The sequence below is a fragment of the Silurus aristotelis genome, assembly GCF_946808225.1.
Source record: "Silurus aristotelis genome assembly, chromosome: 17".
Taxonomy (NCBI): Eukaryota; Metazoa; Chordata; class Actinopteri; order Siluriformes; family Siluridae; genus Silurus; species Silurus aristotelis.
In genome coordinates, this window is record NC_139590.1 from 22,109,125 (window position 1) to 22,131,525 (window position 22,401).

Genomic DNA, 22,401 nt, shown 5'->3' on the forward strand with positions numbered 1-22,401 from the left:
CTCTCTCCTCCTCTCTCTCTCTCTCTCTCTCTCTCACACACACACACACACACACACACACACACACACACACACACACACACACACACACAGATCTGCTTTGGATTGTCCTGATGCGCCTCCAGGTTCTATCTTTCAGTGCTGAATGTTTCAGTGTGTGTGGATGAGAGATGGGACCAGGGAGTGAAATCCATGCAAATTAACCATCAGGTAGGCTATGATTTTAGATGTTTGCACGCGCGCTGTGTGTGTGTGTGTGTGTGTGTGTGTGTGTGTGTGTGTGTGTGTGTGTGTGTGTGTGTGTGTGTGTGTGTGTGTGTGTTTTCGCCTTTGGAGAGCTCCTCTGGTTTCTTCCAGTGTTTACACATCAGACTGGACTGGAAGTGCATGAAGATGCGCCCTACTTGGGTTTATGGATAGATGCATAGAGCTCACATGACCTTCTGCTTCAGTCTGGAGGGATTTTATTAGGATTATATCAGGAATGGATTTTATTCTGATACTCTGGTGTTTTATTATTATTATTTTATTCTGCACAACGATGCACATCATCTCTGATTATATCCTTTAAAAAGCCCATATATGTATTGGTGTCCAAAAAAATAAATAATAAGAAAAAAAGAAAGAATAAACTAAATTTTATTTTGCTCTAATATCCCGCATAGTTGTGCATAAATAAATAAAAATAAACACATGCCCCTGTTTTTATTGTTATAATAAAATAATCGAATGAATTCAGATTTAAATTCAGATTTAAAAAAATATATTTCTTTAAATAAATCCGAAAAATTTCTCACATCTTTTTTTTTTTTTTTTTTTCGCCGGCTGGTCAATTGGCGCAAAGCTTTACGTAACTCGTGGCCAAATCCCAAACGGTTCCATGTTCCCTACATAAGTGCACTTCACAGCATAGCATTCAGACGTCATCAATTGTGCGCCCTATATAGTCTGGTTTACTGTTTAAATGCAACACGGCACGTTTCTGTTTCCAGTCAAACAGCAGATTCAATTTATTTATTTATATATATATATATATATATATATATATATATATATATATATATATATATATATATATATATATATATATATAAAATAGAAAGTAATAATAATAATAAAATAATAATAATAATAATAATAATAATAATAATAATAATAGCACTTATTACTATTGTCAGCTCAATAGGCTAAAGGAATAGGTGACGTCACTTTCTAAACAGGATGTAGGATTGATGGTTTGCTTGTGATGGACTTATCACAGTTCTTTCATCCTAAAAAAAAAGAAGCAGAGGCTCATTTCTCACAAAGTCTAAATTTTACACAATCAATTGCCTCATTTTCTGGTCCGAAAGACTTCCAACACAAAGCATGTGTAGGATTATATAACTTCTGCTGTGAAGTGTGAATGTGTTCATTATGTGATGTTCTCACACTCATTAAACGCATTTAAACACTGTTATAACAAGTGAACATTTCATACGAACTTGTGAAATAATGGTATTAATAGTATATTATAAAGACGACGGCCTAAAATGGTAAAAACTTTCGATCATGAGACGAAAATAATATTTATTTGTCAGTTCCTTCACCACTGATGTACAAGTGCGTTTTGTGTGATGGTAATTACTAAGAAATGTGAAGTCTGAGCTCTGAGCTGTGACATTTACGTTACCATACAATACAGTTCATATTATTAAAGTGAAAAAAACGGAGCGGATACAATAACCAAGAAATCGGATTTACGTTAGTATGTATGGAGTTAACAGGTGTAGGCGATACACTGTTCGGGTTTGTGTGACGAAAAAAAATGTCACAACAGCATTTATACAACATATACGTATATTATATTAGGACCTCACGTTACTAAAGCATTAACGCAGATACATTTTAACGGCACTAATTTTATTAACGCACAATTGATGCATTTCTGTTTGACTATTTTTCAAAAAAAATATATAAATAAATAAATATAAAAAAGGGCGAAATTCAAACCTGCAATGTGACACATCCTTTCTTTAATCAGATAAAAAAACCCAAAAAATTAACTCCACCATAAAATCTTTTTTTAATCACCAAACATTCGTTTTACTGATGTGCCAAGTTTCAGATAAAGCACACGTCCGGCAATCAAAGCCGTCCGTGTGGAAACATAGCAAAAGTTCTATTCGGTGTCCTGACGATTTACGTCATTTAAAACGTAAAACATTTGCAAGAATATTTTGTCTTCATGCTCTATGTTGAGTCTGGTTTCACTAATAATTTGCATAAAGCATCAATATTCGTCCATGTTGATTAGAGGATTCAAAACTTGAAAAGTATTCATTTAAGGTACATTTAAAACGGAGAAAAATGTGCGATTGAGTTGCGGTTATTCGCGAGTTAACTCGTGACGATCATGCATACATGTGTAACAACTTTGGAAAAGTTTTCCAGAAGTTAAAAGTCATCCCCTAATGAAGACTTTTTGTGGTGGAAAACAACCTGAAATATAGGGCTGACACTGGAAGATCCATTTTATGAATGTCTACTCGCCTTCACCATAGCAACAGTCATATTAATGACCTTGCTGTCATGGAATTTGACCTCACGACCTCCTCGCCACTAATCTGCTATGAAAAATATCATCAAACTGCATGTATTATGAGTTACATCAGAACCGTGCTGGTTAATAGGGTTGATTTTTTTTATACGATGTTGATGGCGGCACGGCAGGAGGACCCTCCAAAGAAGCGCTGGAGCTGATCGCATGTCGATATAAACGAAAAAACTGCCTAATAAAGGTTTCAAAAAGTTATGAATTGCAGAGCAGGAAGGTCTTCTGGCCACAGCAAGCTTGGTAATGGCGTTAATGTAATATACATCATGAATAAATGACCGTGATTAGTTATTGTTGCTAAAGTCACTGCTCTTAGAGCTGACCAGAAAATGCTGTGTCATCTATTTGATGAAAAAGTTCTGCCTGCCTGAGAGAGTTCACATCAACTGACTGATTAGAAGTAATGAGTGATTTTTTTTTGCTCAACTAAACTAGTTACATAAAGAACAAAGAACAGGAGGAACTTCTGCATTTCACCCTGTGTAAACATTCCCTTCGTGTTTTCTCAGTTCAGTTCTATTCAATCACTCGTCTGTTTTTTTTTTTAGACATTTAATAAATGCTTTATGACCTATAATTAAGTAAATAGCTGAAAAATTATTGCCACTCTTACTGTATACATCTTATACACTATAAGAGATATACCAGAAGGGGGGCTTTTTTTTTGGCTTGTAAATCTTTACACTCAAAAGAAAATGTTTGATGGCTATTTACCGCCACCAATCAGGTTATATATCATACCGATGTGTGCTAATAAAAAAGGCCAATTTCACAATCATGATTATTATAAGCTCTTTGGTTCTTTCACTAGATTTTGTGGTGTGGGTGTGGAGATTTGTGTCCATTCAGCTACAAGAGCATGAGATCAGGTGCTGATGTCAGGTGAAGAGGTTTGGGGTTGAGGTCAGGTTTTTCCACTTCAGCCTCGGCAAAACATGTCTTCATGAAGCCTGTTATGTGCACGGGAAGACGTTATAGAACTTTATAGAGTGTGTGTTTGAGTTCAGATTTGCAGCAGCTTAGCAACACACAGTTCAGTGTGTGTGTGTGTGTGTGTGTGTGTGTGTGTGTGAGAGAGAGAGTTTTAGTTCCAGTTCAGTCCTGTGTGTTGAAGAGACTGATGGCTTTGGATGGTCTGGATCTGAGGCCCCGAATGCTTAAGAACTGCTTCCCTGATGGTAGAAGGGTGAAGAGTGAGTGAGGGGTGTGTGGGGTGAAGAGTGAGTGGGCTGAAGAGTGAGTGAGGGGTGTGTGGGGTGAAGAGTGAGTGAGGGGTGTGTGGGGTGAAGAGTGAGTGAGGGGTGTGGGGGTGAAAAGTAAGTGAGGGGTGTGCGGGGTGAAGAGTGAGTGTGCAGGGTAAAGAGTGAGTGAGGGATGTGTGGGGTGAAGAGTGAGGGGTGTGTGGGGTGAAGAGTGAGTGAGGGGTGTGCGGGGTGAAGAGTGAGCGGGGTGAAGAGTGAGTGAGGGGTGTGTGGGGTCTTCCACAATGCAACTAGTTTTGAGGATACAGCGTATAGTGTAAATGTCTGTTATAGAGAGGAGAGAGACTCAGATGATCTTCTCGGCTGTCCTCACTATCGTCTCTATGGTCTTGCAATCCGAGATGGTGTTCCCAAACCCGGCAGTGATCCAGCTGCTCAGGATGCTCTCAATGGTTCCTCTGTAAAACGTGGTCAGGATGGGGGGGAGGGAGATGAGCTTTTCTCAGCCTTCTCAGGAAGTAGAGGTGCTGCTGGGCTTTCTTGGTGATGGAGCTGGTGTTGAGTGACCAGGTCAAAGTTCTCCGCCGGATGAACACCAAGGAATTCGGTGCTCTCTACAATCTCCACGGAGGATCCAGTGATTTTAGTGACTGCCTTGATTTGCCCTTTTACAGTGATATGGTGGAGGACTGCTGATGTTTTGTAGCTTTGTTTGCAACTGGTTTTATAGAAGCTATTGCACCTTCAGTGAGGCATCCTGATCATGGCACCAAGCTGCTAGAAGAACCAGGACCCAGAGATATTTTTTTATGGACTCGTTTTATCCATAAGTAACCAGTGCAGACGATGTATTTTTAGTAGATGAAATTCTTCTGGCTGACCTTCTCCTGATGTGTTGTCTGGGGGAATGGAGAGACGGAAGGGGCGTGGCTACGTCAGGCGGATGACGTCATCACCAGTGGGGGGGGGGACGCAAGCAAGCGAGCGACACAACGACAACATGCTCAGTGGACATGCTCGGGAATTAGACGTTGTTGCAGGAGAGTTCCGTGTTAAGTCTAAATCTAAAGTCAACTAGTATTTGAGGACAGATAAATAAAATAAATGCAAAACCAGGAGCGCCAATCAACAAGCTGAAAGCGGGACGGAGAGAAGGATACAAAGCGGAGACGAAGAAGAAGGAGGAGGAAGGAAACAACAACCAAGCATGCATACGAGTTATCTTTCACTTTAAAAATATCGAATAAACTGCAAATATTTGTGCAAAAATAATAAAATAAGCCTGGTTTGCGGATCACAAGCGTCGGAAGTCGGAACCCGCCAGGAAACAAGTAAGCTATGCTAAGCCTAAACCTAGCATCTCCTGCAGTATGGAGGATTCTTTAAATATATATATACACGATGTATAACCGTTTCTAATATAAAGAATAACCTCCTTAAAATATACATTTTAATCTAGTTACATTATTAATTATTTTTTTTATTATTTTTTTGGGTGAATCTATTATTTGCACGTAGCGCGCTCGAGCTCGGCTAAACCCTGCGTTTCCTGTTTGGGTTCAGCTCGTTTGCATGAACAACAACAACAGCAGCAGCAGTAACTTCAGCATCAGCTGCTTCCTTTCCGGTCTTCTTTTTTTCCACGCCAAATAAAGATCACATCCTAAACCGTGGCCCTCACGTTTCACGTGTATTCCCTCGCCTATTCTTTTTTTTTTTTTTTTTTTGCTGTGCCTTGGAGCTAAGCACAGCTAGCTCGGGAAGCTAACAACAAAACCAAGCCCCATGTGCTCCTTTGTACTCGCTCTTTAGATTCACAACACCACACGTGCCCCTCTTAGACAGGTTTTAGACACGTGTCTTTACGATCAGAATTGGTTTAATAGTGGGAGATTTTTGTGCACAGGTTGGATTGTGTGTGTGTGTGTGCGCGAGACTACACTCCTCTTTGTTGTTTTGCTTTGTCTCTGAGCACATGGTGCTGCTTCCCTCCATACCACAAAATAATCAGCCCCAAATAATTAATTAAACCCAAATTCAGATTCTAAATCCGCATTAAATCTTTTAATCCAACAATCCTATCCCAATGATTAATTTTTTTCTATTTTATTTACTATTTTGATTAAGTATGCATCTTTGTTGAGTGCACGTTTTCATTCTGCGCATGCGCGGTATAATACAAAACACCTCGACTGGTCGCTCTAAAGTTCATTAGTGTTTATGTACTACATTATATACTGCATGTATTTGTTTTTTTTTTGTCGATTGAAATATAAGACAAGCATGCTAGGACAAATAGTCAATGAATGACGTCATACATTCGATTGTTCACTAATTCATGAATTTCTTTTGCTATTTTTACCTGCATACACTTTTTTGTATTGGACCCAAACTAAAGGAATTGAGTATTTTCCCCTCATCGTTCAGTTTTATTTTATAGCACGTTGATCATTTTCCCAAAACAGCTTTATGGAGATAAAGAATCTCATAATAATCATAAAATATGAATGCGTTTACTTCCTATAGTTTGGTCCTAAAGACACAGTAGTAGTGACACTGGAATGGAAAAGTCTCAAACTTGAAGAGGAAGAAACCTTGAGAGGAACCAGGCTTAAAAAGTGAACACGTCTTCGTCTTGCTACCGAATGTCTATTTATTACAGTTTTTTGTTGAGGTGTGCTGATCAGCCTGCTCAAAGTCTTGATGAATAAGTTGAGAGAGAGAGAAAAAACACAACCGCAACGTCAGTACGGTTTCACGGCTGAACGTTGAAAGCGTCTCACACGTCACTGTGGAGGAATGTCCCGACGTGTCGACTCTAATTCAAAAAGGGTGCACTTGGACGTTCCCACGCCTGTAACATATGTTTTTTTACGATGCATGAAACATTTCAGTTTAAAAAGAATTGATTAATTATATATTGTACAAATGAAAGCTGTAGAGTACACACACGCTTCAGTACTTCACATGGCCTGTATATAATCTTTCGTGTCAGTATATTATACGGTGTAGGATTCACACTAAATCTCGATTTAGTAATAATGAATCTGAGGCAAGCCGTCTCCCACAGGAATGATCTTGCTCTACTTCATCCAGATCTTCAAGCCCTACGTTGCAGTATAACACGGTGGTCTGTACATGTCTTACAGGTGCACATAATTACCGAACATTGTGTAGAACATCATTGTTCTATAGGAAACCACTGTCTGAGTTTTCTTGGGTATGATTGAGCGGTTATTGTCTGCTCAACGTATATAATGTACCATATGAATTGTGACACCAGAATCAGAAAAAGCAACCATGTTTGCACTTAGAAGGAATGAGTTTTGTCTCAATCATACCTAAGAAAACCCTGACAGTGGTTTCCTATACAACAGTGATGTTCTACACAATGTTAAGTATGTTTACTTTATTGCACAATAGGCCGAGCGTTTAAGTGTTCATGCCTGGGGAAAGAAACTTTTGCTGTGCCTTGGTGCTCTGCATTATATTCCAGTATGAGCTTGTAATCTAATTGTCACAAATGTTATAGCAGCTATAAACGCTGTTCCCTTGCTAGTCCCTCATTTAGTTTCTCGTTATAGGCAACCGATTTGTAGACAGAAAAGCATCTCAGAACGCACCATACGTCATACCCCAACGCAGGTCAGCTACAGCAGCAGAAAACTGCATAATCAGGTTCTGTTCCTGGCAACCAGGACTACTTCAGGCTACACTGTGAACCAAAACTGGTCAGTTAGAAATAGTAGAAACTGCTGCGTGCTTTGGGGGAGGGGGTTGTTTTTTCCAAAAGTGTCTGCCCTACCCTTTCAGCTTGTGTGTCTCTACCAGAGCTGAAGAGAATCTGAGGCCGCCGGACCGGAGCGCCTCGAGCAGCAGTGCTCCCCCACCCGCGGCTGCGACTCGTTCTTCACAACGTCCCCAATGCGACCATGGGAAATAGCTGTGAATAGGCGGCCGCCAACAGCCCCCTTAAACCATAGGAGCTTCATCGGGGGTCCTTGCAACGCGCCCGTGCACCTCAGGAGAAGGTGGGACCTTTTTGCTCTGACAAACTTTGTATCGCATTCTATTTATTTTGATGCTAACGGTGTTAATGAGCCATTCGGGTCACGGCACCATGCCGTTGGATTGGCAACAACAGTGAATCAGGGAGCAGGAGAATGAGAAATAGGATGTGTTGAAAGCAAACCTGAGAGACGAAGCAGAAAGAAATTATATGGAGCAAATAGTGGTTGGTTTTAATGATTCCTTCACTTACACCAAGTCTACCTTGAGGGTCGTAGCTGTGAAAGGTGAGGCCAGAGAATAATAGGCTCATCAACCTGTCTTATTTTTTTATTTTTTTATTTTTTTTATTTACTTTGAAATTGTGTCCTTGTTTGTCCACCATGTGCAAATATTTGCAGATGTGCTTACAGTCTGTTTCTGTAGTCCTCCAGGGCGCTGGCAGTGGGGGCAGCGAGACCGAGCGGCTGTGCACGCTTCCCTGCGGCAGGATGAGAATTTCCCCCACGCCTCATTCCCGCAGCAGCAGCAGAGCCAAGCCGTTCCTGTAGAGGAGGCGAGGCAGTACAGCCAAGCCGGCGTGCCGCCCCGCATGCTCCACCCGTCCACACACCCACCGCAGCAGACCTCCATCATGGTGGACCTTCATGAACAAGTAGGCTCAGGAGTCTATTCTGGATGTTCTCCCGCAGTTCTTGTCTTGTGTTGATGACAATGAGGTGTTTGGTTCGGTTTTTTGGAACACGTCTCTGGCGTGGGGAGTTTTTCCACTTGTCGTCTGTCCGACAGATTTTATTATTATTACTAAAAAACTTCGAACAGAAGACGACTCTGCCCTGGAGAGTAGTATTTTGTGTGTGTGTGTGTGTGTGTGTGAGATTTAATGTATATTTTGATTCTAAATCACATTCTCGTTTTCCTCCCCCTCCCAAAGATGCACCAAGGATCCGTTCCGATCTCTTACACAGTTACCACGGTGACGACCCACGGCTTCCCAATGCACACGGGCCAGCCGATCCCGGCATGCAACGCGCAGCAGCTCCCAGCATGCTCGGTAATGTTCAGCGGACAGCTCTCTCTGCTCTGCTGCCTTCCTCCTCCTGTGAGTTTGAACAAGGAAGAGCCGGAAGCGTCAGTGCCGTCTTTGTAGAGCGCGCATCCCACTCTGCTCCAGCTTTAACGTCCACTTAAAAGAACTGTTTAACCAAAAAGGGAGAAACGAATATTAACACCGGGTCCTTCGTTCCTTCGGTGGCGTTTCGGTCAAACAGTTCCTTTAACGCTTATAGGCCGGAGCATCATTACAGCCACTGTGTGCGTTGTTTTTAGCCAGTCATCCGCTTAATTCATTGCATCTGTTTTGTCGACATGGCAGCTTCCACCCTCGTGTTGTGTATTGTGATGAATTTCATGGACGGATTTCAGAAAAAGCTCATCTGCATCTTGAGACATAATCAATGATAGAAGCTGTAAAATGATAGAAATGTTTCAGTGTGAGATGTGAAGGCCGAGTACCCCCTCACCGCAGAACCCAAAGTTTACATGTAATCCAGCCTAATCTATCTATTTTATACCCCAGTACAAAGTCATGGGGTAGATCTAAATCGAAACCACCCCTTGTTTAGTCTCCACAGTAGAGTTGAGTGAAGTGTTTAGTTCGTTGATGAAAACGCCAGTGTTTATTTGTGTCTTTGCAGCTAATCCAGGGGTGCACCGTGCCCTTACCTGTGTCTTACCAGGCCTTTCCGCCTCTGATCTCCAGCGAGCCTTTTCTTCTGCACACGAGCCCTCCGGTGGCGCCTCATCAGCCACTGGGGCCACTCAGCCACTTCATCCCCCTGCAGCCTCAGCATCCGCGCATGGTAGGACCCTCACCGGGGCGAGTCTCTTGCCTCGTCTCAATTCGATCTCTGTTCACTTTTTTTTATAGCAAAATTCTTAGTGGACAAACGTGTCCGTCGTACGTCTTTCCTCAGCCTCTGCAAAGAGTGGAGAACGAGGTGGACCTGAGAGGAGAGCAGCACCATTTGGGAACGTTCTCGTACCCTGCGGCTCATCACCCACCAGCAGCCATGCCCCCCTCCATGCCCCTGCAGTACCACCTGCCCCAGGAACCCCTACACCAGGAGCTGCCCTTTGCGGTGGTGAGTGAGGAAATTCTCCAAGATGTGCTTCAGTAGGTTTTTATTAACGTGTCTTGCTGCGAGGACCCTCGTTTCAAGAGTCTGGAAAAATATTTCCGAGACAATGCTGCGTTGTTATTTTTCATCACGTGCTCACGTCAGCTTGTATCCACATGTCTTGTGTGTCCCTGCAGCCGTATCCACACATGCTGCCCAGACGTGGGAGTGGCCAGAGGTATCGCTTACAACAGCCACTGCCGCCTCCGCCCCCTCCTCCGCCCTACTACCCCGGCTTCCTCCCTTACTTCCTGTAAGAGTCTTTACCAGTTATATTGATGGACTTTGTAGATTTATGTATAATAGACTTGTGCAAATGCCTTTAGGTTCTTCTCGAGTGGAATAGGAACACTCTTTATGCCCTAGCAAAGCGCATATCGATGTTTGCACACACACAGGCGAGATCTAATTGATTTTTGCTCTCTGTGTGGAGGGCATGATGCCAACCAAGTGGGCATTAAAATCTTCTAGTCTGAATCTAGGCTTGTGGGCGTGTTGAACGTAGTGTTTCAGGGGTAACGTTTGTCCTGTGGCTTGTCTGTCTTTACAGCTCGATGCTTCCTGTACCTCCGACTGCTGTGGGTCCTGCTATCAGTTTGGACCTGGACGTGGACGACGTGGAGATGGAGAATTACGAAGTGAGTCCTTCCTCTTATAAAGCGTTAACACACCGGACCCCCGAATCTTATTACAGCTAGCATCACCATATCAACAAACAAAAACAAACAGCGTCCCTAAGACGCTACCGTAGAAACGATAACGCTTGTATTTTGGGGGTGAGGAGCACGTGCCTAACGGGTTTTTTCCCCCCCCATGCAGGCGTTACTGAACCTCGCGGAGCGACTCGGAGAAGCCAAACCCAGAGGACTGACGAAAGCCGACATCGAACAGCTTCCGTCCTACAGGTTCAACTCGGAAAAACACCAATCAGAACAGACCCTGTAAGTGGGCCGGTCTCGCCTTCAGCAGCAGGAAGTGCGCGATTTTTACGGCGTAGTCATTTTTTCCCCTCTGCGTCCCGTTACAGGTGCGTCGTGTGCTTTAGCGATTTTGAATCAAGGCAGCTACTTCGAGTATTACCCTGTAATCACGAGTTTCACGCCAAGTGCGTGGACAAGTGGTTAAAGGTAAGCGGCTTACAGCACTTTTTGTTTACAGTTCTATTTATGCGAGTGTGTAAACGATTGCGCGCTTGTTGTCCTCCGCAGACCAACCGCACCTGTCCGATCTGCCGCGCGGACGCTTCCGAAGTTCACCGTGACGTGGAGTGAGTCCGGGGGCCTCCGTCGTCCTTCACTGGATAAAACAGCACAAACCTTGGAGTGTGTGGTGGGAGCGGGCGCACACACACACTCTCACACACATAATACATGTGCGCAACGGACCCCCCCCCCAAAAAAAAACAACAAACAAACAAAAAAAAAAACAACAAACACCCCCTCTCACCCCGCCTGTGCCATCCAGCAAAACGTAGAAGCATCTCCTACACACTCGGAAACCCCTCCCCTTTATAAACACTCGACCAATAAGCAATCTTCGAAGATGTACGGATTGTGTTAGACCTCCGCTGTGCTTCTCACGCAAGCTACTGCCTCCTTCTGGCCCGGCAAAAACTCCCACCGAATTCTCGTTTTCATCCCTCGCCCCTGTTTTTTTTTTCTTTCCTGTACGTTTTCTTATTTTTCGCCGATTCCAAAGATTAGCCTGTGTGGTGTTGGCATCTGTTTACACGGTCGAACGTGTTCTCGCTGTTCGCTTAGAAATAATTTGTGCATTTAGCGGTGTTGAGAATGGGGAAGCCTGGGAGCGGGTTCGACGATTGCTCAATCAGGGGGGGTGAAACGAGATTTGGTCCATTCCACTGTCTTTAGGGGGGGGAAAGCGTCGCCTGCTCATTAGCTGCATGTGTGTACAGGCGACGGGCTGAAGTGACTTGTTAATAATGTACGTTCTGCAATAATGTATCGATCGATCTCAATAGCTCTTTCCCAGCTTCGCTAACGTGAGCGTGAACGGCAAAAAAAAAAAAAAAAAAAAAGGAACGCAGACTGAACAGGACACGCGTGTGTGTGTGCGTGTGTGTGTGAGAGTGAGAACATGTCTGCTCCTGGGCCTCATCGCTGTGGAGTTTTTGCACTGTTGCTGCACTGGAAACGGTCACAAGGACGAGGACCTGTGACCTCGGGCCGCCCACCAAACCTTGGCTGTACTGCTCGGGGAAGCCCTCCTCTCTTTCTTCATCCCTTCATCCCTCCATCGTTCCTTCGCTATGTTCGCACCCTCTCGTCCTCAATCTCTCCTGGATGGTTTCTCATGGACTGTTGTTTTTAGGTTAGCAATACTTTCTGACTCGACGAGCTTCTTGCTGCATTTCACGCGCCGGTTCAGCGGGACAGCGGCGAAGGGAATTTCACTTCCACCTGACGTCCAAAAAACTTCGGGGGGGAAAAACATTGTGTCCCTTTTGCAGAAAGCAATATGTGCAATGAGTGTCCTGAATGAAGCCTTTTTTAGTTTTGGGTTTTTTTTTTCTCTTTCGGAGGACCGGGCTTTTCCTCTTCTGTGAGCCAAATATTCAATAATTCAATACACTCTCCAAGGATACAGCTCTGCCTTCTTCAAGACGTTGACAAGCACAAACTAGTCGTAAACAAACAAACAAAAAAAAAATCTCTGTAGTTTTTTTTTTTTTTTTTTAAATACTGGTGTTATTTATTGGCTTTATCTTCAGGATTGAGGGGCAGAGCACTAGCACGGTGTATCTTTGGTGTGGTGCATGCTTTTTTTTAATTATTATTATGATTATTTTTTTGCGTGGGGGGGCGGGGCGGGGCCACGGTAGCAATGTGAAGTGACGTAAAAGGCGAAGCATCGTACGCATAGCATCCAATTGCCGTCTTGTATTGAGACAAAAGAATGTGTGTGGGGGGGGAAACGCCCCATAGCGCGTCGTCGACTCTGCTTGTGTGTGCCAGCTGACTGTAGTGATACCACGATTCAAAGAGGGAAAAAAAAAATAATTAAAAAAATAAGGTCGTTGTTTAGAAAATGCACTGTACAACCTGCTCAGCTCTCGGTTCGCTCTGCATAGAAAAAAAAAGTGGGAGGAAAAAAAAAAACGACAGGGATGAAAGGGTGTTTTTTTTCTTTTTTGCTATACCGATTATAGAACACAAATATATGATCTCTATAAATATAAATATCTATATATTCTTGCTTCCTTGTGTACACCGAGTAGCAGTTCTAAGCAGACTCGCTTTATGGGTAAAAAAATAATAATAAGGGGGGGGGGCATTTGTGTGTTTTTTTTTTTTTTTTTTTTTTTTTTTTTTTAGCATGCGAGTCTGTAACTGATGCTCACCAGGTTAAAAAAAAGCCATTGTGATGAATTTAAACCACACTTTTGATATTAATGTGTATACATATCCGTTCACTGACCATATATTTTGGAGAAAAGTAAAAAAAATAAAAATAAAAAAAAAAGAAGAAAAAGACAAAAATATTCTCAGGGCCTCTCAGTTTCAAAATAAAAAGGAAAACAGGCAGACGGGGGATGAAATGATTGACGGATCGATTGGAACAATTTTCTCAGTTTTCCTCAGGCCGTGCATATTTTACGTGTAATCCTTTTAACCGTATTTAATAATAATAATAATAATAATAATATTACACCGAGACCGGCATGCAAAGAAAGAAAAGAGACTTCAAAAAAATAATAAAGAAAAAGAGCAAAATATGAGAGAATAGGCAACGTGTCACAGCGACCAATTTTTCAAATGTTCCTCAAAAATGTTCATGTTTGGGGTTTTTGTACTTGTGAAGAAAAAATATCAGAAAAAAAATATTATAGATATAAAAAAGAGAAAAACGGCCAAGCGCATTATCATACCTGAACCAGTTCTGATTTATTTTTTTATTTTGGCATGGGGGTGGGGATATATATATATATAAAAAAATATAAATATTAAAAAAAAATATTTCAGTGAAATATAGACGTGTGGGCGAATATTTACTCGTGCACAGTATGCATGCGTGTCTTAACCAGATCCCGGCTGGTTTTACTCTTTGTTTATTATTATTATTATTATTATTATTATTATTATTATTATAGTTGGCTTCGGGTTCTGGGGGATTTCTGGCTCAGCTAAAAAACTGCCATGCATCGTACTGCACAGAACCGCGCGAGACGAAGCGCTCAAACCGATCATAATTTCGCGAGCTCGGCTTGGTGTAGACGGTGAGGGCCGTGTTTTTTTTTTTTTTTTTTTTTTTTTTTAAGAAAAAAATAAATAAATGTTTGCCTCTCGAATACATTCGTGCTTCTGCTGTTGCCTCAGCGACTGAAAAACTGACTTGCCTGAAAAAAGAAAGAAAAAAAAAAACTCGAATCACTGAAAGCCATATAGTGAAACGGTGCTAGATGTCTGCCGCTCCATTCACATGTACCGGAATGCAATAGTGTATGCGTGAGTGTGTGCGCGTGCGTGCGTGTGCTACAACTCTTGACTTTTCACGTAATCTTTACAGCATGCCGTGCTAGTAGTCGCCCCTAAAAACGATCAGTTAAGAGCAAACAGGGGTTGTTTTGGTTGTGAATTTTTTTTTTTTTTTCCCTTGGACTGAGTTTTTTAAATTTTTTTTATTTTTACTGTTAATGGTTAACTGTTATGCGCGCGACGCCGCGTATTTTACTGCCCGCGCGATCACATCAAGTGCATCTGCCTTAAACGAATATAAAAAAAAAGAAAAAATTTACGTGTATTGAAGAAAACTGGAAAGAAAAAAAAAAAAAAAAAAGAGTTCGTCTTGCTCTCACCAAAACTTAATATGTACCTGCCATAGGGTCTTTAACCTTAAACAAGCACTATCTGTAAATGTTACGGTTAAAAAAAAAAATAATTAAAAAAAAAAGTCAGCTGCCATATACGTAAGCATTTTAGCTTTTTTGGGGAGGGAGGGACCTGACGGCTGTTTATACTGTACTCTTATTTAGATTTATAAGCAAATTTTCACAATAATCTGATTCCTTAAACCTCAGTGTTACCTGTACTGGAGAAGAAAAGAAAAAAGAAAATGAATTACACATACAAATACATAGAATCTTGTAGTCTTTCTGTGATCCTGATTAATAAATAATCTCACAGCTTGTGTGGTGCAGTTGTGTTCCAATAAGCAGCTCCGATTCTTTAGGACTTGTGATTTGTTGATTGCTCTGTAGATGCCACTGATTGTTTACCAATATATATATATATATATTTCCTTTTTTTTTTTTTTTTTTTTTTCCCCCTTGCTGTGGGCTCGTGTTTACTGTCCTAATACTCGCCTGTAGGGGGCGTCTGGGCCACTCCGGAGCCTTGCCACCCCCCACATTTCCACCAGTCGCATCACCAACACCACCCCCCCTCCCCTGGGGCCACCAACAGGTGGGGCCACACCTGTTATGTGTTAGGGAGTTGGTTTATGATTAATTTTTTTATTTGCTTTGGTACTTGCACATTTACAGTTACCTCATTTTTGCCATGTTTGTATTTGGAAGAAAAAAAAGCAAAAAAATTTAAAAAGCTAATATATATATGTTTGTGTGTGTGTGTGTGTGTGTGTGTATATAATGTATATGTATACACACATACATATATATACATATACATATGAAATGGTTCTTAATGCTATAATTTTCATTCCATTTGAATCATATTGTTTGTAGCATTTAACACATAACTAGGTATAGTGTATTATTATATACACGTCTGTATACTGATTGAAAATTTTTAAGATTTGTACTTTTTTTAAATGAAAAGTTGCTAGTTCTGCTTTACCGAGTAGTGCAATCATATTTTTTTTAATTGTTGTGGCTGATTTGAGAGGGTTGTTCACTAATAAATGTATGATGTATACCAGTACTACGCAGACTTAAGTAATCCCTGCTTGAACCGATCTTGCACAATACAGCTGTTTACCATTACACCATCTGTCTGAAGCTTTCTTACACACACACACACACACACACGTTTTACAAGGCACGGTCCTCATTTTCTATTCATTTCTGATTATCATATTGCTCATTAAACTCCCACAGAAAGCAGTCACTCGCTTTTTAATTTGAAATATAAATAACGGAGATATAACTCTGGGAAATGAAGCGTGAGCTCACGTCTGTCTGATTACCCTTCGGTCTGCGTGAGTCAGAACGCTGCGTCTCTCCTCATCATGACTCTTACGTTAAGCTCTAAACCGCTTTATCATAATAAAAACACGAACATTTCGTTCTCAACCCCTGTCCAGGCCTTGAACGTGTTGCCATAACGCGGTATAAATTATTATTTTCTATTCCTCTGGTCACATCCCTACAATTTCCATCTATGCGTGTCTGCACTGGAATGTTCTCAAGGCAAAATGACGACAATGTGGTTTTTAAAATGTTTAATTTAGAATAGGAAAATTACATCTTTACACGAGCAGCCCTGTTCAAATGAAAACAGGAGGCGTTTTTGTTTTGGGTTTTTTTTTTTCTTTTTCGCTGAATGACCACAGGCACACTTATGGGCAGACTTACTACTATCAAAAAGCTGTGGCTCCGCCCCCTTCATGTGAATTGAATGTTAGGCCCCTCGTACGCTCATTGTATGTTAGCTGGTCAAGTTTGATTAAAAAAAAAAACAATTGGGCTATACTGACACTCGCCTTTAAATATCTATATAGTATTTACAAGGCTGTTCACCTGCCACTAACATAAAACGTTACCTGTGAGGAAGGTGAGCCGGATCCATAATTTACTCAGCAGGAGATTCGTCGATCCCTTGCACACGATGGCCGCTTTAGAGACTTGAACAGAAAAGGGCCGAGTGCAATTGTATGTCTGTGTGTGTGTGTGTGTGTGTGTGTTTGTGAGAGGGAAAGCATGATTATGGGGCTGAAAGTCAATCGTCTGTGAGGTCCTGCACGAACAGCACCTCAGAGCGGCTCAGGCCGGCCTCCTTTAGCGTCAGAGGGTTCGACTGCTCCTCCGTAGGCAAACACGGCAGTACGCGGCGCGGGAAGCTCGTCACGATCTGGAATTTCTCCGGGGTTTCTTTCAAGGAGAACAGGAAGTCGTGGATTACCTAAGAGCAGAGCAAAACAAGGTACATTTTCATGATCTACAATACAAGTATCGAGTTGGACTGATACGGAGCATTTAATATTTAAAATGGGAAGGACTTACTGTCAGAGACTGGGACAGGAGGAAGCGCCGCTTCACGCGCGTGTCGTTCGGCAGCTTGAACATGATTTCCAGGCAGTCTGGGTCGTCCTGTGGCGGCTCGGGAGGAAGACACTCAGACTTGCGCTCTTTCTCTTCGGCGAGACTCTGTGAACGTGGACGGAAACTTGATCAGTAAGAGGTGGGAAACTAATACCTAAAATAATAATAATGAAGTCATTGTAATGTCTGAAGAGCTCTCATTCGATCGTTTATTCTCTGAACACGTTCTCGTTTACGGGAAAAAAAAAAAAAAAAGTGTTGATTACCCTCTTCCTCCTCTCCTCGGCCAGGCGGGTCTGGTGCGCCGCCTCTTCTTCCTGCCGTTTTTGCTCCTGCTCCTCCTTTTTTTTGCGTTCCTTCTCCTGGTCGGCGCGCAGAGAAGCCAGGTACGCTTCGTCCTGCTGCTGCCGGAGAACCTGCGTCTGATTCCTCTCTTCCCTAAGAAGTGTGGCAGGAAATGCTCGGTCAGGATCGGTCGAGGTATACAACGTTTACATTCGAAACTCAGTGGTTACCTTTCGAGCCTTTCGGACGTCAGGTAAGTCTGATTGGCCTCCATGATAAAGTTCAGCTGGTTGATGAGATCCTCAGGCTGGATTAGACCCTCCAGCCTGCCCACCACGGTCATCTTGCGATCCTTCAGCATGATCATGGCCAGGAAGGGATAGGTGTTCTCTCGCAAAGCCTGAGACACTGAACACAGTCGGAGGACACTGGGTAAAAAACCAAAACAAAACTGAAAGTAATCCAGACCTTGATGTGTTGATGTTGATCGTTACCTCTGTATCCTTCAGGCTTGCTGGTGGAGCATGCCCAGAACAGCATCCGCGTGTTGACGAAGGTCAGCACCTCTTCACTACATAATGTGTTTCTGAGGCAGAGATTGGATGGAGAGAGACGTCACGAGAATTCACGCTGAGCACAAGAGACATGATTAAGTACACCTGAGAGTTCAAACCTGCAGAATTCATCAGTGTCCTGGTGGTCATCGCCATGAAGGTAAACTAACAGGTAGCGGAGTTCCCGCTTGGCGTCGTTCAGAGCCTGAAAGAAAACGGAGCCACAAATAAGCGTTTTCTCTTTAAAGAGAACAGCAGACGGCTTCGGGGCGAATCTCGTGTGAACGTTTAAACCTACCTGACTATATGTTCCCTGGTAGAAAACGGGATGCGAGCGCCCGTATTTCTCTTCGAAAATATGAATAAAGGACACGACGTCTCCGACCGGATCTGTGACGCGGCCCCGTGGATCCGGCCTTATAAATCTCAGGGCAAACCTGAATACGGGGACGAGAGAATACTGCTCACCTGGATGTGTTCTAGAGAAGCGTTCGAAAGTTGAACTAGATCTAGAATTAGATTTTCATACGACTACACATGAAGTCAAGCAATTAGGAAAAAAAAAAAATTGCAGTTACATATTTACAACGGGTTTATGATCGTTACCTGAATACGTCCATAAGCGTGTAGTATGTAAACCTGAACGGCAGCATTATCAAATAGTAACTCCATCCTAATAAACCCTAAAAAAAAACCAACACACAAGTTTCATATTTGAGTTCATTCAAATCAATCCGAGTGATGTTTTGAAGCCGGGGTGAACGTAAACACTCACTCTAGGCTGAGGCCTTGAGACGATATAGCTATACACTCTGTGGTCTCCTGTGTTGACCTGTAAGGGTCTGGCAGGTGGTGGGTTAAACACGCTGGGAACTCCTTCCTGCTCGTTTAGTCTGTCTTGTACTGCAGCCTGGAAGAGGAAGAAAAAACAATAACACGCATTATAACTTCTATTTGTCCGAATAAGTGCTGACTGGCAAACATCTGTTCTGTACTTGGATGGATGTGTCAATGTTTGCTGTGGTAATCTTGTGCTCCTGTGTTATCGGTCATCAGGGTGTATAGGGTCTTTACGATGTGAGTATGTGAGGTATACAGGAAGTCTTTATGTGGACGCGCACATCTCCGGTTATTACGTCTTCTTACCCAATTAGGAACAGTTTTAGCTCCGGTCTTTCCAGTGTGTGTATATACACTTGTCTGTTAACTGCATTCAACTAAAGAAGAACATATGCGCTGTGCTGTGTGATTCTTCCCTGATCAGAAAAGGCACCAGGGGCACCGTAGATCACATGAAAAACATCTCCAAGATCTACGTGATAAAAATCTAACAGATCCCGATTGTGATTTTTGCGTAGTGGATTCTACGCCCAAAGATTAACCAGGTATCTAATGAAGCACGTTCTGGATACGGATAAACCGTGCTGTTCCGAGCTTATTTTTCTAAACAATGACTCGTAGCTCTATTCTCCTGGCAGAGTGTTTAGGGAATGTGAAGAAAAAGCTAGCGGATGCCTATAGACATCTTCAACGTCTCCCTGAGCAGCAACGTTGTTCCTACGTGCCTCAAGACAACGACCCTCGTTCCCGTGCCGAAGAAGTCTACTGTCTCCTGCCTCAATGACTATCGTCCCGTCGCGATCGCACCCATCGCGGTGAAGTGCTTCGAGAGGCGTGTCATGAGGCGCGTCGAGACCCAGCTTCCAGCCTCACTGGACCCCATGCAGTTCGCGTATCGTCCAATCCGCTCCACGGACGATGCCTTCTCCACGACCCTCAGCCTGGTGTGGAGCGAACAACCTGTCTCTGAACGTTGACAAAACCACAGAGATGGTTGTGGACTTCAGGAGAGCGCAGAGCGGCCATTCTCCACCGATGGATCCTCAGTGGAGATCGTCGAGAGCACCAAATTCCTTGGTGTTCATCTGGCAGATAACCCCACCTGGTCACTCAACACCAGCTCCATCACCAAGAAAAGCCCAGCAGCGTCTCTACTTCCTGAGAAGACTGAGGAAAGCTCATCTCCCGCCCCCCGATCCTGACCATGTTCTACAGAGGGACCATTGAGAGCAACTGCATCACTGCCTGGTTTGGGAACTGCACCGTCCCGGATCGCAAGACCCTGCAGAGGACAGTGAGGACAGCTGAGAAGATCATCGGAGAGGAGAGAGACTCCGAAGCCAACAGCATTGTGGACGACCCCACACACCCCTCACTCACTCTTCACCCTCCTGCCACATGGCAGCGGTTCTGTCTGTCTGCACTGGATGCACTTTATGTAGCTTTGTGTTGTAGCTTTATGTTGTGGTTTAGTGTAGCACCAGGGTTCTGGAGGAACGTTGTCTCGTTTTTACTGTGTATAGTAGAAATGACAATAAAAGCCTCTTGACTTGACTCAGCAGTTACTCATAAAATATCTTGTATAATTGATAGAAAATAGATTTTGGGAATTAGATTCTTCACGATTCTACCCAACACATTGCAGACAGAGGGAAAAGTCGACGAGCCGGCATCTTTTTTTTTTTTTTTTTTTTTTTGCACAAAAAGGAAAGAGAAAGTAAAATCCCTGAAAGCTAAAAAAAAAAAAAAAATCTTGTTTTATGCATCATCACCTCGATGTTCCAGTTGTGCTGTTCTAGCGTGCGCCGACATTGGTCCATGGACTCCAGTCCCGTCAGGTCCTGTCCGGTCCAACACACACACACGGGGAGAAAATCAGAAAATTAGACATGCTCCAGATCACACTCTTATTCTCTTGACATGTGCACTTTTTAGTAAACACCAGGAAAAAATCTATGGCAAAAGTTTGTGCACCCCTAAACCAGATTGATTGAAATGGAGCCCTGAATTTGTTGTTACTAGATTTTTGTTGGGGTTTTGTAATTCATTCCTCTTCTTACACAACAGCATGTAAACCTCGTGTCATTGTTTTTATGCTACCTGAGGGCTGAAATTTGTGACTGTTGTACCAGAAGGGTGTGGGTTCAAGTCCCTCACAAGCCAAAGCTTCAAACCGCTCATTTCCTATGCAAATGACCATCATCCTATAGCGCGCAATATAACATCTATACCAATCCCAGTAATTAATATTTTATACATACATACTAATATATAAATAAATAAATAAATGAGAGAAAGATGTGAATGAAGTTTTAATCCAGCTGTTTATCCCGATGACAGCAGCATGAACAAGCGCTCAGGGACGAAACCGAGGCAGCTAGCACAGCTGGCTAACAAAGTTGATGCTCAGTGACATTAGATTGTATAAAGTATAACAGCTGGGAGTGCTTTAGTTTTATCAGCTTTCTATATTCACAATTATATTTCATATAAATCCACAGAAAATGACGATGCGAATTAAAGCGCGCGCTGGGAGGTGTGCTCGCTCCGCCGAGGGAGGTACGCTAGCAACTGTGACGGAATGCTACTTGACTTAGCTAATGTTAGCAGCTATTTTATAAGGATAAAAGTTTTATTTTAAACTGATTGTAAGATGACTTGATATAGAATCGGAATAAAACCCCAGCGCTCGGGGCCTTAAATCGAAAATAAAACCGGCCGCTACCTGAAACTGGAGGAGTTTCTCAGTCTGAGCCTGAGATAATTCCTGCTCCTCTGGCGCCGCCATCTTACCTCCTGCCCAAACCGTTTCCACACGACGTCATGACGTATAAACAGAGGCGACGTAACCAGACACGTCACACCGTGGAGTGCGTGCCTCCGCCTCGCGCCTGCCGCCTGCTGCACTGGGAGGATGCACAGGGCTGTGTTCCAAATCAACAAACACAGGGTTGTGTTCCAAATAACAGAACAGGTGACACAGGGCTGTGTTCCAAATGACAGGTGACACGGCTGTGTTTAAAAATGACAGATCAAGTGACACTGGGCTGTATTCCAAATGTCAAAACAGGTGACACTGGGTTGTGTTCCAAATGACCAAACTGGTGACAAGGGGCTGTGTTTCAAATGACAGAACAGGTGACACAGGGCTGTGTTACAAATGACAGAACAGGTGACACAGGGCTGTGTTTCAAATGACAGAAAATGCAAGACAGGGCTGTGTTCCAAATGTCAGAACAAGGGACACCCAGGCGGTGTGTTCAAATACCAGAACAAGTGACACTGGTTGTGTTCCAAAATACCCAGAAAAAACGGACTGTGTTCCAAATCACAGAACAGGCGACACAGGGCTGTGTTTCAAATGTCCAAACAGGTGACAAGGGGCTGTGTTCCAAATGACAGAACAAGTGAGACTGGGCTGTGTTTCAAATGACAGAACATGCAAGACAGGGCTGTGTTCCAAATACCAGAAAAAGTGACACTGGTTGTGTTCCAA

At 43.0% G+C, this 22,401-nt stretch overlaps 2 protein-coding genes across 10 annotated transcripts; one reads left to right on the top strand and one right to left on the bottom strand.

Moving 5' to 3' along the window:
* rnf44 (ring finger protein 44) lies at positions 1-16,646 on the top strand. 9 transcript variants are annotated; one of them, XM_083566165.1, is made up of 11 exons: positions 1-210; positions 7,630-7,829; positions 8,233-8,461; positions 8,741-8,908; positions 9,504-9,668; positions 9,783-9,950; positions 10,124-10,239; positions 10,537-10,624; positions 10,806-10,927; positions 11,014-11,113; positions 11,195-16,646. In XM_083566165.1, exons 2-11 carry the CDS (start codon positions 7,723-7,725, stop codon positions 11,255-11,257), a joined length of 1,326 nt encoding a protein of 441 aa, XP_083422291.1. In that variant the 5' UTR covers positions 1-210; positions 7,630-7,722; the 3' UTR covers positions 11,258-16,646. The 9 variants fall into 9 exon arrangements, with proteins under 9 accessions (XP_083422291.1, XP_083422295.1, XP_083422293.1 ...); XM_083566169.1 differs by having other exon boundaries at positions 8,741-8,860; XM_083566167.1 differs by having other exon boundaries at positions 87-210; positions 9,546-9,668.
* On the bottom strand, positions 16,392-21,778 carry faf2 (Fas associated factor family member 2). Its single transcript, XM_083566163.1, has 11 exons — positions 21,631-21,778; positions 20,678-20,746; positions 18,841-18,975; positions 18,672-18,748; positions 18,364-18,502; positions 18,185-18,270; positions 18,006-18,097; positions 17,742-17,919; positions 17,493-17,664; positions 17,188-17,331; positions 16,392-17,086 (listed from the first exon to the last, which is right to left on the bottom strand). Exons 1-11 carry the CDS (start codon positions 21,691-21,693, stop codon positions 16,904-16,906), a joined length of 1,338 nt encoding a protein of 445 aa, XP_083422289.1. The 5' UTR covers positions 21,694-21,778; the 3' UTR covers positions 16,392-16,903.
* Positions 21,779-22,401: the final 623 nt, after the last annotated feature.